At 41.9% G+C, this 14,390-nt stretch overlaps 1 protein-coding gene across 13 annotated transcripts in view; it reads right to left on the reverse strand.

Annotated features, from left to right (window-relative positions):
- Positions 1-14,390, reverse strand: part of GIGYF2 (GRB10 interacting GYF protein 2) — a 71,028-nt gene that overhangs the window by 56,326 nt on the left and 312 nt on the right. For 9 of the 13 annotated variants that reach the window (XM_090147013.1, XM_031604961.2, XM_090147014.1 and 6 more), the window contains exons 2-3: positions 3,048-3,125; positions 263-392 (exon numbers count right to left, since the gene is read on the reverse strand). In XM_090147013.1, the coding sequence (XP_090003139.1) occupies positions 263-392; positions 3,048-3,088 (171 nt within the window). In that variant the 5' untranslated portion in view covers positions 3,089-3,125. Of the gene's footprint in view, positions 1-262; positions 393-3,047; positions 3,126-4,072; positions 4,165-13,555; positions 13,583-13,903; positions 14,320-14,390 lie in introns of those variants that run through there. The other 4 variants (XM_090147006.1, XM_090147005.1, XM_090147007.1 and 1 more) reach the window with 4 other exon arrangements.

A 14,390-nucleotide genomic window follows, 5' to 3' on the forward strand; every position in this document is an offset into this window, starting at 1 on the left:
ACTTTAATCCTCAGTCACTTGCTGCAATAGATTTGATTAAGACAATTTAAGTGGGATGTTTTGACCAAAGGAGTACAGGACTCTCCCCTTCAGAGGAAAAAAAGAACAATTAATGCATTAGAAGCGGAATCAAATGAGCACATAGACCTCTTCAGTTCTCTGCCAAGGGATATGAATTTGTGTCCATAACCATATAATACAAATACCTATCTCTAATCACAAGATTGTACACACATCAGGCTTTCTTCCTCTTCCTGCTTACCTTATTATCCTTTACAAAAAGTGCCAACATTTCTTCTCTCCCATAGCGATAGTCTGCTAGTTTGTACTTTGGCAAAGCTGGAGACAGAGGAGGGGATGTCACACTCCCGCCACTGGACAAAGCTCGCAGCCTAGAAAAAAAAAAAGGCAGAGGAAGCTGATTTCAGGAGAACGCATCTTCCTCTCTGCTGTACCTCTCTTCACATTTAGAAGTTGGACACAAAATAAATCCAGTCCTAAAAGTAAAGCAAAGACATTTACACAGTCTAGCTGCAAAACACAAACTTGGCGCTTCAAGAAGAATGAAATAACTTTCCTCATTTTTCTGGCAGCCACAAGAAGAAAACAAAGCACGTATTCATATGCACACAGACACCTCCATGAGCACTTCAGTCCCCTGAAGAACTCGATATTAACTACATAGTGAAGTAGCTACACCCCTGAACTACTTACACCACGTAAACAAAATCCAATTATATTATCTGTCTTCCATAAATAAGATTGAGAACAGGTGTTTTCTTGGTCAAAGTCAAAATTCTTACCATGCAATATTAATCTACTCTAAGGAAAAAGGGTGAAACATTTAACAAAGTTTAACAAACAATAAAGGAGAACAGATTTTACAGTGAAGTTTCTTCCTGTCATTGAAGTCTCTGAAAACCAACGCTCCAGTTTCCTTTTGCAGGAATTAAAATAAATGTCATTTTTCATCATGCATGCCACATTTTAGTATTTCTGTACACAAGCTGTACAGAACAGCCAACCTTTCAGACACATTTCAAGCCACAAGCTGACTTACAATACCATGTATAATCACTATTGAATTTGTCCTATCTTAGACAGGCAAGCCACTCAACTTCTCGTAGACAGAATCTGATTGTTATACAACATTATACCCAATCCATCAATGACTGGATGTATGACTGGGCAGAATGAGACTAATTAATCAACGGATTGGATATAATGTCTCATTCTGCCCAGTCATTTCCTCAGCTAGCCAACCACCCCACACTTTCCAATTTGAGGAACATTTCACAAAGGATGCAAGTCAAAACAAAAGCAGCAGACCATTCTCTGCAGTCTCCTTTGAACTGCACTTCAAGTATAACACTAGAAACTATCTTCAGCAGTTTCAAAATCCTCTGAAAGGCAGGCAGGCTGAACTAACATACTGACCCAACACTTGCTTTCCACCTAAGCAATGAAGCATGTTTTGTGGTTATTTTATATATAACTGCACAGAAAGGAAAATATAATTTTTAAGTCACAGAATGGCCTGGGTTGCAAAGGCCCACAATGCTCATCCAGTTCCAACCCCTTGCTATGTGCAGGTCACCAACCAGCAGACCAGGCTGCCCAGAGCCACATCCAGCCTGGCCCTGAATGCCTGCAGGGATGGGGCATCCACAGCTCCTTGGGCAACCTGTTCCAGTGCCTCACCACCCTCTGGGTGAAAAAAAAACAACACAAAACTGTTGTTTCTTTTTTTAGTTTGGTGCCACCCAGTGGCAATTTCTTTACACACCACATCCAAATGAAAAATGTCTGGAGGGGCATTAATCAGAGGATTAAATGGCTGTGTAACCTCCAATGCCAATCCAGATTAAACATGACCCAGAGTGTCACTATTAAGTGATACAATACCATAGGGGACACACTGGAGTATACTGCAGTACAAAATAATAATTAATGTTAAAGAGTTTTATTCCATTATTCCTAAATTACATGCAAAATAACATTTGGGGTTTGTTTTTAAATGAGTTCTCTCTCCATCCCCACCCCCCTTCTTTTTTCCCCATATAGCCGTGGCTTTCTTCCATCAATGAAGATGGAATGTCTGTCTGCTACACTTCAGAGCACTTCAGCATAAGATATCTGCCTAGGGGGGTATATTTATAGATAAAGTCATTTTTAGCATTCTTTTAATCTAACTAAATAGACTGAGTTTCTCATTGCTTTTGGGGCAATCACATCTTTCTTTAATACCCCACAACTTCTTTAAATTATGTATATAATGTGCCAGTTAGCGTGAATGCAATATTCCAGTAATAGTCCAACCATGTGCTATGCAGCAGTTGTATTTCCTGTGATCATTCCACACTCATTTATACATTTAAGGATCCCATTACTCTTCAGAAACCATACCAGCTGAAGTCTTGTTTGCAATGTCAGCCAATAATTATTTTAAAAACTGGAGCAAATACTGAAAAATAATCACACTTGTGCAGTCAGCCTTGGGCCAGGACAACGCGTGCCAGACAGACATCAGTACAATTACACAATGCCACAGATTCATTTCCCTTTCAGGCAGCAGCTGACTACCTATTGCACTTTTCCTTATGGAAATGCAGGAAGTGATGAGATCACAAGGCACACTTGTTTCATGTATATTCATACTGGGAAAAGAAAGCTAGCTTAGGTACAGAGTTGATTCCATTAAGGACAGGGTAGGAATTTCCTTATTAGTACGTAGCACATGGGAAGAACAAGGAAAGCTGTCTACCACACTTTGCGTATTTCTCTGAGATCACAAACATTATTCCTCTCTCAGTACTTGGTAGCAGTGTGAATGGTATGCACTACTGTCACATGCAACATTTCATAGGTTGTACCATTTTAAAGAAAAATGAAGGCTAGCTTTATAACACAGCTTTCAGTCACTGGTCAGAAACTGCAGCAAAGCAGTAAGGAACTTCAACAGCATGATAGGCCACTCAGTATTAGAACCTACTTTCATTCCAACAGACGACAATGTTTTTTTTTTTTTAAAATGACAAACAACTCACCATTCAGGCCCAAAGTTCAGTGTCTGGGTTTCTGCTGCCATTGTTTCTTGTTCTATTCTTTTTTAAAAAAGCTTGAACCTGAAAAATAAGAAGTGTTACCATGAGAACAGCTAGATTGATACAGTCCTCCAGAAGTCTCCTTCCAAACAAAAGCACATCTGGGCATGCAAAGAACAGAAGAAAATGACTACTGGATTTTTTATTATTATTATTTTTACGGTATCCATTTCAGCTCTCTAACACAGAATAATTTCCTAGCATTGATGCAGTTGCTTCTATAGCATCCTCTGGTCCAAATGCCTCTTAGCAGCTCCAACAGGACACTGGATCAGTAGTGTCTGAGGACACTGTTTGCACAAGCAGCCTCTTGGCAAATCAGTGATTACCACAAAGCAGCCAAACATGGAGAATTTGACGCATAATCCTCTCCTCTGAGAACAGTAATGCTTAATTAATAGAATTGGAGCTTCCTGACCATAATAAGATTTAGAAACAATCACTAGATATACAGCAAGAAAGACTTGCCAGTCAAGTGTCAGAGTATTCAAGCTATTTCCAGTGCTCACTCTTAAAAAATAAGCTTCCTTACAAATGGGTACAGCCAATGCTGTGACATTCTCCTAAATCTGCAAGGAGATGCTAGGATTTCTCTCGTTCTCAGCTTTATTAAGCAAATAAAAAAAAAAGCACAACTTAAAACATTGCTTACTCTCATTGCTCCCTATTAGCCGAGTTACTGCAGGCACTAGTGAAGGTCAGGTCAAAGTTCCTACATAACAAGGGCAGACAATGGCACGCTGGGCAGGCAGGAATGAGACCAAGGGAAAGATACCAAGTTCTGTGAGAAGCAAGTCCAGCCCAGCTCTAGAGAAATGACTTTTACAGTAAGAAAATAACAGCTTCTCTTCCCTTCCAGCAAGGACAAACACAAATATGAAGAGGAAGTTTTTGTTTCAAGTTCAACATCAAGCAAACTGTAGCCAAAGTCCCTCCCCACAATAACAAAAAAGGATTGGAAGCATTACCTACAGAAACTGGTTGATTAGACTTCAAGAACCATAAAGACAGATGGGAGGGAGGGAGCTTGGCTGTATCAGAACTCTGTTCCTTAATAGACCTAAGGATTAAATAAGGAGCTTGGTAAGTTTGTCTTTACTTTGCATGAAAAGATGATGGAAAATTAAAAAAAGATGGGCAGATAAAAGCAGGAAAAGGGCATTAGCTACTGAAGAAGAGAAAAAAAAACAAAGTAAGCATTTTTAAATGCATATGCTACCGATATAACTATACTGAAGGCCAAAAAAATAGTAGTCTGAAAGTTACAAAATGTCAAGAAATGCTAAAACTGCTTGGACAAACCTCATCCAGATCTTTCGGACATATACATATATTACAAACCTACCAGGCAACATTTGGCTCACGTATCCTTACTACATACATTAATTTTGTCCATCCTTTCAATACAATTTATGTACAAATCAATGTTTTTATTTTCCCAGTAAAGCTATACAATAAAATGAGATTATTACCACTACACAGACCAGAATGTAACACAGATTAAAATCCAAGTATCCAGGTAGTCTCACAGGCCTTATCTGAGATGATTTGAGATGCCCTTTTTTTTTTTTTTAAACAACAACAGCTCAGGAGAATACTGAAGGCAAATCCACTCATCAGTTCTACAAAACAAGCTATAATGTTGAAGGTAGGTGCCTCACGGAGATGTACAATTGCCATGTATGTGAAAAATACCTTGGGACCACTCCAGCTAACTACTGTGCACGGGTTGGAAGAGCTCTAATGATTCCAAGCAGCACTGCTGCATTCTTTCTGTCCCTTTCCTTCCTGCAAGGTCTGAAATCCTTCTGCTGGAGGCCGCGGAGTTCTGGAAACAAGCCTTGAGATAGATAACCCACGTGGACCAGCAGAGAAGCTGAGATCATTAGCTTCCAGCTAACTGAAGCTAGAGCAGTATCAGTAATAAAAGAAAGGCTGGCCCTGAATGTCAAAATGCTATGAAAATGCAGCTGAAGAGCACGAAAGGAGACAGCAATAAAAAATGGTTAAGGGGGTAGATTACAAGTTACAGACTCCCCCTGGCCTCAATCCCTCTTCAGCCTTCCCAAAAACTGAGGTCCCTGTTCCATCTCTCTGTACCAGACTCCTCAAAGCCTGCTAGTCTCACCCCACTGTGCTACAAATTGGCCTTGCTCCCCCATTTTGACCACAACACTTATTTGGGAAGCCCTTCTCAGATGCATTCAATGAGATTACCTTCTCCCAACAAGTTAGGACTGCATTAGTTTTGAATTGAAAGCAAGACCCCTGTAAGCAGATGAAACTGTAGCTGGACAAGAAAAGTCCAGAGCAAACCCCATCAGAATGACAGTAGTAAGTGTAAGATGTGAACGTACACTAATAGATAATGCTATCCAGAGATAAGTCAGACACGGACAAAGATATTGCAGGCATAACAGTGCTAAAAGAAAACTGCTGAAAATGGGACACTACAGAAACAGGCAATGATTTGGGAGGAAGGGGCAGAGGAAAAGCAGCCTGGAGAGGAGCTGCTAGCAGGCAGTGCACACAGTCAGCAGGTTAACAAGTAGCCCTACTAACTGGAAAGGCAAGTAGGGACAGCACGTGGCACTGACACTGAGATGGAGGAGTCAGGATGGAGCAAGAAAGGGTGAGCAATGAAAAGTTATGACCTGATCATTCATTCCCTTTTCATTATTTTGCCCAAGGAAAAGGCATGAATTTATCAGGTCTTTATTATCTAGGTAACTTTCTTAGACTCCAAACTTCAATATTAATAATTAAAATGTTAATTTTGGTCTTTAAAAAAGAAACTTATGCTGCCTCCTTACTCATCAAGGATGACAAATCACAAAAATGAACACAAACCGACCACACTTCCTCCCTGATGTAATTTGATGAGAGTACAGCTCCTTCTTGAACTGCAGTAGTTTTGCAAATGAAGCTTTTCTCCCAATTAATGGCTACTGATTGAGGAATCTGCATAGCCACAAACAGCAAGAGCACACAGGGAGCTTCAAGCAAGAATGCGAGGCCACGTTGTGATTAAATACCACTGCCTGGGCAACACTACCTGAAACTTCCCAGCACTCTTTCAAAGAGGAACCTCTTCTCTGAAACTCTTAGATCAATCCCTGACCAAGATGCCACTGCAACCCTATGAACAGCTGCAGTTTGCCACAGCAGTTTTGGGAAAAATGCCATCAACCAGAATTGCTACACAAACTGGGACTGAGACCCTGTTTCCTTGGGGCAGCACTGCAGCCACAGACCCACTAGCAGCACAGCAAAGAGACGTCCCATCAACCCACCTGCAGCCCATGCTCTGGGCAGGGAAAAAATACCCTAATTTGTCAGCAGCTTAGTACTTTGGAAGTCAGAAGTTCAGCCACTGAGCACACACAAAATGTAATCCAATAACATTAAGCCGTTAAGTGGCTTTCACTCACAATTAACAGGTAATATTATAGGCAGACAAGTTGCTATCAGCAACACTAATTTCATTGCTTTGCTGTAGGTACGATATTTAAGCGAGCCTGTCAATTTTTACATTATTTTTCATGATTTCTATTAGGGATCTCACAAACGTACTGAAGCTTACAGAAGTACCTGCTTCAGACAAGCTGGAACTTGATCCTGTGATGGACATGCATGTTGAAATGCCTAAGATGAGATTTTAGTTGGAAAAAGCCTAAGGCAGTTTTAGAGATACTGTGGCACAAGTTTGCCCCAACATCTATCCTGTCAAAATGCACAGGTATCTAATAGCTATCCTGACAAAAGGTTGGGACTCAAGTTCTTAAGTATTTGAACAGCCGCATTTTCCAGACCTCACACAACCTCAAGATTTTATGTACAACTGCCATTAAGGCTTGTCCATTACTCATGGGTGTAGAATCACAGAATTGCTCAGGTTGGAAAAGACCTTAAAGATCATCCAGTCCAACCACAACCTGACCATCCTACCCTAACTAACAACCCTCTGCTCAGTCATGGCCCTGAGGTACCTGAGTTAAGATTTGCAGCCTATGCTAAACTCCCACATTCCCATGACAGAGCTCTGTCCCTTTGTACCACACAGCAGTCTGTCTCACCAAAATGCTTGGCTGGTTCAGGTACAGACCAACTGTTAGCATTCCACACAGAGACTAAGCAATGACTGCACTTAGGTCTCCCCACCCAATCTTTGCTATGATTAGAATAATTAAACAAGATCCAGACTTCATTGCAATTTACACCTTTGCTTGCTTATTTTTTGTTTTCATTAAGTTGGCAAAAAATAGACAACATCCTTCCTGCCCATCCCCACCTAATTCTGACATCAGCAGCTGTCTGAGATGTTTGAGTAAAGCATCCTTTCCTTCCAAGGTAGTTCTGCCAGTGGAGGTCCTATTTTCACTGAGAAACTGACTTAAAAAGAATCGGAGAGGCAAAGAACACAGTGAAAGTCTAATGCAATTGGATTTAAGAGCAAGGAATTAGGTTTTCCTTAAAGCTGGGACAGGAATTTCACAACGGAGCTCCATTATGCGGCAGCTACATCGCATCAAGATGATCCAAATTCACCTTCAGCAATCAGTAAGAAAGCATTCAGCCAACAGATACTACAGCTGATTTCACTGCCATTAATTCAAAACCACACAGATTCACTTAGCATCAGAACTGATTTTCACTAGTTTCTATCAGTTTCAGCACAGCAGTGAGCAGGATGACTCAGGTGCAACGCTATCAATCTGATATTAATCATCAGCTAAAGCAGGCAACACTGATCAAAGGACACTGACAAAATTAAGGCCAACCAACATGGATTTATGGAAGACATTCAAACAAAACATACTTTAAGAGCAGATATTTCATTGCTCCAGTAGGTAAATAAATTCTAGCATCTCCAGGACATTTCAATTAAGAAGGCGGCTAAAAAAGACCAAGTCATTCCCAATGCCTCTTAGGTCTCAAATCACCATGACCTACAGTGTTCCGTTTTTCTTTGTGCTTTTAAGCCTTCTCTCATAAAAGAATTTAAAATTGATCCCAGAACACAAATTATCCTCAAAATACAGAGAGTACAAATATAAGAGGCTATCCTCAACTTCTGTAGAATTTCTAACATGGGCTTACATCACTTCTAAAACCTAAGGCTTACAAAAATAGGTATGGTAATGCAAATGACACATCATCAATAAAACCATTATGAATTATTCAATTGCTCTGCCCAGTATAGCAGGTTGCATTTAACAGGCCCAAGCATCCCATCAAAAGACTCACAAGCAGAAAATGTAAGCGATACACAACAGATGCAAGGCCATTGTGGGAAAACACAGCCTTTAAACCAACCTCAGGTTTGTAACAACAAGCAGCTGGAAGGGAACACAACAACGCTGAGCTGAACACCTAACACTGAATAAAAAACAACACAGATTAAATTCACTTTGTATTTGCCTGCTGTAGGAATAGTGTTTTCAGTTCTGCTCTCAGTAAGGCAAGAAGGCTGATAAATCAGAGGGCGCTCAGAAACAGATAAAACATGGCAGATATGCCCTACAAAGGAGAAAAAGAAAAACAAAGTTCTACTTATTGAGTTTCAAGAAAAATTTAAGAAATACCTTGCTCAGACAGTGAACGATCATGCAAGTAAGAAAGACAGAAGACCCGAGATTATCCAGATAAATGACTGAAGTGAGAAATTCAGAGATAAGCAATAGAGTCTGTTTCCAGGTCAACACTGGATGATTTTCTAAAAGGTAATTTTCTGCTTAAGCTAGAACATCATCAGCAAATATATTACTCACACTACACAAGATGCCAGACGAGTCACAGCAGTCCCTTCTGATTTACCAAGTCTTTATGCTGATAAAGGCAGTGAATTTTTCAAATCCTATCTACCCACACTCCAAGAGGAAGTTTTTCTTTAAGGAATTGCATCTAATCCATCAATTTCTCCCAGAACTGTGCCTCTATAAAAGCTGCATTTAGGGATCTCAACTCATAAGCTTACTGTCCCAAATCACTGCAATGGCATCCCTGCCTCTCAGCAATGATCTCTGGCCAAACGTTGCCCACAGCATTCCCATGCAGTAGGAGCACCTGAGTACCTTCTGCTCACTCAGTCCATTCTCAGCTTTCATGGAGCACTGCAGACTGCAACATGCAGCACCACAGCCAATAACAAATGCAAGAAGCAGGCACTACAGCTACATCAAGATAGATGACAAAAGACTAAGGAGATGTGCACGTCTAACAAAATTAAACCAAGGAACATTAAATTCCACTTTTACAGATGTTTTCCTTTCCTACCTCTTAATCTGAACCTTGCAGTTAGGAGTAGAGAGTGACCACCGTTTGCTTCACCTGAACACAAAAGACACAGAAGCTGTCCCAAGTTTGCCAGTCAGCAGGCAGGACGACCTCCACCTTTGTGTCAGGGCTTCAGAGAGCAGTGATTCAGCTCCAAGCGGAGTCAGAGAACCACACCCTTGGCCCTGCCACTGGCTGGAACGCAAACCATTTCTCATTCCAAATCCTGTCCCAAAACCCTGCCAGCACTCTGTTTTCCAGCCGAAAAATCACTTTCACATCTGTCTCTACCTTGTACATAGAAAAAATTCTGCTAGGTAAATATGATTTAGCTTGTTTCATTCCACAAACTGTTACAAATCAGGATGCTCAGTCTGTCTACCTGCTTCTGGACAAGCGCTTCACCCCCAGCTGCCGGACTGCAGGAGTGCAACCAAGAAGTCACTGCAGCCTTTCTGTCATGCTTGTCACACACTGTACAGCCCATGTGTGCATTCAGAATGGCAGGAAAAAAGTTTCTGACTACATTCACTGAATTAACAGACCTGGGCTGTTGTGGTTTTCTTTTTATATTGTTTATATAAGCAGCTTCTTTGGGCTCTGTAGAAATGTTTCCTCCCTGTCTCCTCAAGGTTTCCTATGCATGCAGTTCAGACATGTCCTGTACTTGAGAAAAAAATATTCAACCGTAAGAAAGTATCAAATCAAACCTCTTGGCAGAAAGAATTAGCATGTGCAGAGTGTAGGGTTTTTTATTTTTACTACATTATATAGTAAATATATAGTATATGGTGTATATATTACATTACTGCACGTGAATTACATGAGTGTAACAGATGATCCATTTTCCTCTCTTTATGCCCACACTACTGAAGATTGAAAGAAGTGAATGTCTAAGAACTGTATCTTTACACTAACCTGCAATGTTATCCCAATGCCACTTAAGCACTGTTAAAATCCAGTATATCATAGGAAGAGAAAAGCACATATACAGATGATTCCAACATTTGTTACAACTCACAAATCTTCCTCTTCAAGGACAGCTGAAAAAGTCCCCTAATTTATTAAATAAAGACGAGTTACCTAGACTTTAAAACCTTATTATACATGATGACCACATGCAGTCTCACTTTCTATCACACACTATGCACAGCCCTCTGCCTGGCACCAATGGTGTTTGAGCAGGGAGCTGGGGCACACAGCCACCAAAGGGCCGCCTCCTCCAACCCAAGCCATCCTGCAGCACTACCATATGTGGATCACAAATCACAGCTGATCAAATCAATTACTTGCCAGCCACACCGACTCCCTGATACATTACTGACATCTGAGGTGGTGTAAGTTCAACTACTCATCATCACAAAACCCCCTCCGATGTAATCTGTACAAGGTTTCCTTCTGTTTCTTGCAATCTGAACTGACACACCATCACATACAGACCACAAACCTCCAGATCTTATCCAATCTAACCTGTATGTGTGAAATTGCAGCCTCTGAGTTGCCCCATCACACACCTTTAACATTAAAGGCCATCAACATAACAAAGTGAAATCACTGTCAGTGACAGGATGGAGGGGAAGTATTTCTGTACAGAATGAAAATGATCAAAGATGCAGTAACAGAGCACAAGGTACTGTGCCTACTAACTACATTATAGTTATACTATAGCTATACTAACAGCTGTTTAACCTAAGTACTTTTCCAGCTGGTTTATCCTCCCATCATTACACGTAAGCTAGTTTGTATGTTAGACTTGCCTTCTACAGCCCTCCACCACCACCTGGGTGGAAGGTGAAAAAGTAATGTTACTAAACATCACTACAACAAACAACATGCTTTTATATGTGCATGTATAAATACAAACACACACACAAAACCACCAACCAACCACAAGAGGGCCAATGTGGTGCAGACCTTATAATTTCAAGCACTTCATGCTTCTTAGCTCCATCCACAAGTTCAGCACATCCTGAACAAACTTGCTGGGTTTTCTGTTCTGACAGTTTCCAATGCAGACCATTTCCACAACCAAAGAATGTTCAGGACTTGCCTGCAGGACATGCTAAGCTACACTGGTAACCGACTTTGTTCTCAAACACCATCCCCCCCATTTCACACAAGTGTTTCTAAACGCCACTCAATTAATTAAAATCAATTAATGAGGAAAATGCACAAAAAGCCCCTTTAAATACAAAGACTCCCTCAATAAGAAGAAAAGGGATTTTCCTTACTGAAACATCAGGGGATCTCTAGCAACCTACATAGAAAGAAGGAAGCAGATCAGGTCTGTGTTTTTATGTTTGTAAATTGAAATCTTGCTGGTCAGCCCCCTCCTACCTGCAGAGCACTGGCACAGCCTGCCCACAGAGTGATGGAGATCTCAGGAGATTCAAGACCTGCCCACACACCCACCTGTGTGCCATACCACAGGGAAGCTGCTTTAGCAGGGGCTGGGACTGAGCCATCTCAGTCATCAAGGCATCCCTTCCAATCCCTGCAGTCCTGTGATTCTATCTCTAATCATGAATTTAAAACAGTTCATTTCCACCCTTCTTTGAGCAATGCTGAGAAAAGCATGCTAGGATATACTGACTGCCAGAAGACTTGACTTCACACTTTAACAAGCACCAGGACCAAATTTTCAAGACCTCCAGTGAAAGAACGAAGATACATTTGGCAGTTACTTGAACTTACAAACAGACAAAAGTAGGCAGAAAGAAATTTCATATTCTTATTTCTAACAAAAAAAATCTAAAGAGCTGGAGGCCTGAACCACTTTAGAAGAGGGAGAAAAGGGGAAGGAAAAGATCATGACTCAGGTGCCTGGCTCATCTTCATGAATTACTATGCACTAATGTTTTCCCTGCACGCTTAAATAATTACAAAGGTCCTTCAGCACAAGCACACAGAAGCAAACAACCTCCCCAGCCAGTCTGCGTGGCTACCCCAGTGACATGACTGACACCTGGCTCGTTTGGAAATCAAGTAGCTATAGATCTTAGAAGTGCATTTTATTTACATTCAGGTTTAGGAACCTCAAGTACACAACAGAGCTCCATTTAGACAACTGGCCTTAATGGACAGCAAAAGCAGAAGAAATGCAATAGTGATTAGCCTGAATTCCTTACAGCAGCCTTTCTTGCTCCCTCACCTTTGAGGGTCAAGATCTTCTCACCAATCAAGTAGTAAACAGTCTGACAAATTAAGCTGTAAAAACCTCAACTCGCTGCTTACAAACAATTTTCACCTACGTCAATATAAAGACCACATTTTTCTTACTGTCTCCTTAAGAACAGCAAGAAAAAAAAAATACTAAGAGTACCTGAGGATTCTTCACAGTCCTCAAATGATCAAAAACAATAATGAAAAAGAACCTACAAGAATTCAAGTTGCTGTGCTATCATTACTGCCTAGTACCATGTATCACTGCAAGTGGCAACTTTTCATTTTAGTTCAAAGCTCTTATTTCAAAGCACACTCAAGAAAACATTCAGAAAAGGTCCCAAAATAAACACCATGATCAATCACCCTCACGTCACCAGGTAGTGGGAGATGATAAGCAGCTCTTGAAGGCAATAAGAAAGCATCCACAATATTGTGAGATGTTGAAAGGGGCTATCAAAGTCTCAGAATGAGCTGACATTGAACCTCCACGTGCAAACCTACTTTTTGATACAGTTGACCATTAAACATTGTCTAATCACGCCTGGTGAGGAATTAACAGCAACACGTGTGACCTTTCACACTAACCTTACAGAACTTATTTCTATACGAGCCTGATGGATGAAGGGGGAGTGACAGCAGACACTCCAGCATTTCTGCTGGCTCCCCCAGGACTGATCAGGACACACATTTTCACTCCAACATCAGCTAACTGTCCAAAGAGTGCCTAACCCAGTGAATTGCAGGAATACCAAAGTCTCATTAATACTGAAGAACTTATCTACTGCAGCCACCACCTCATAACAGAGCTTAAAAATAGCAGAACACCACATTTGTTGGTGACTACAACAACCAATTTTGCTTATAATGGTTCCAAAATACCACACTGTGAATTTATTAAATGTTCTATTCAGAAAAGAGCAAGTGAGTTTGTGCTTATTACAAAGGTTCCTAAAAACAAGAGCAACCAGCAGATTTATGGGAAAAATGGGGAAAAGAAAAATAACACGTACTTTCCAGGAACTTGCCAAAGTCAGCTCCTGAAGCAAGAAAACAGAATGACGGGCAAGGAGTTAGAGAGAATATAAACAGAATTCAGAAGTTTGTTACCCTCCCACCAAGAAAACGAGCCCACAAAAAAAAAAAAAAAAAAAAAAAACCACAGTAAGAGGTAAAGCACTGCAGCAGCAAGAAGAAAATGTTGTGCTGAAGGTTACAGGGAAAAACATACATTTTATTCCACATGTACAACTTGGCAGTGCCTCCCGTTATCCTGCAACTTGTCCCACTTCAAAGTGGGATTACACAGAGTTCCTTTGTTGACACTGCAACGACTCGTCTTAGATCAATACCAAACGTACACGATCGTGATCAGTGCTCTCGTGGGGCTGCAAAGGCCTGCTTGCTGGTCATGGCTGCTTCCAACACCCTGCGCCTGCGGGCCGGAGAGGCTCAGCGCTCCACGAGCTCCTTCCTTCCTTCCTTCCTTCCTCAGCCCGCAGCACCTGACATTGCCGGGCGTGCTCCGAGCGGGGCAGAGGCTGCGCTCAGCGTGCACCTGCGTGCGGGCAGGCCCAACGGCCGGGCGGGGAGGAGGAAACCCACGCAGGTCGGCGTGACGGGAGGCGCGGCCGCCGACCCCGAGGGCCGCGAGGGGCCGTGAGGAGCCGTGAGCGCCCCGCCGCCGCCTGACAGCCTGTCGCCGCCGGGCAGCCGCACGGAGAAGGCGAGGCCCGCACCCCGGCGAAAGCCGGGCCGAGCTCAGCGACAGCACAACGCAAGGGGAGCGGGGGACGCCGGGCGGGCGCGCTCCCGCCGCCGGGCCGGGCCCGAGAGCTCCTCTGCCCT

This window comes from Phasianus colchicus, chromosome 10 (assembly GCF_987193195.1).
Source record: "Phasianus colchicus chromosome 10, bPhaCol1.hap1.1, whole genome shotgun sequence".
Classification (NCBI taxonomy): domain Eukaryota; kingdom Metazoa; phylum Chordata; class Aves; order Galliformes; family Phasianidae; genus Phasianus; species Phasianus colchicus.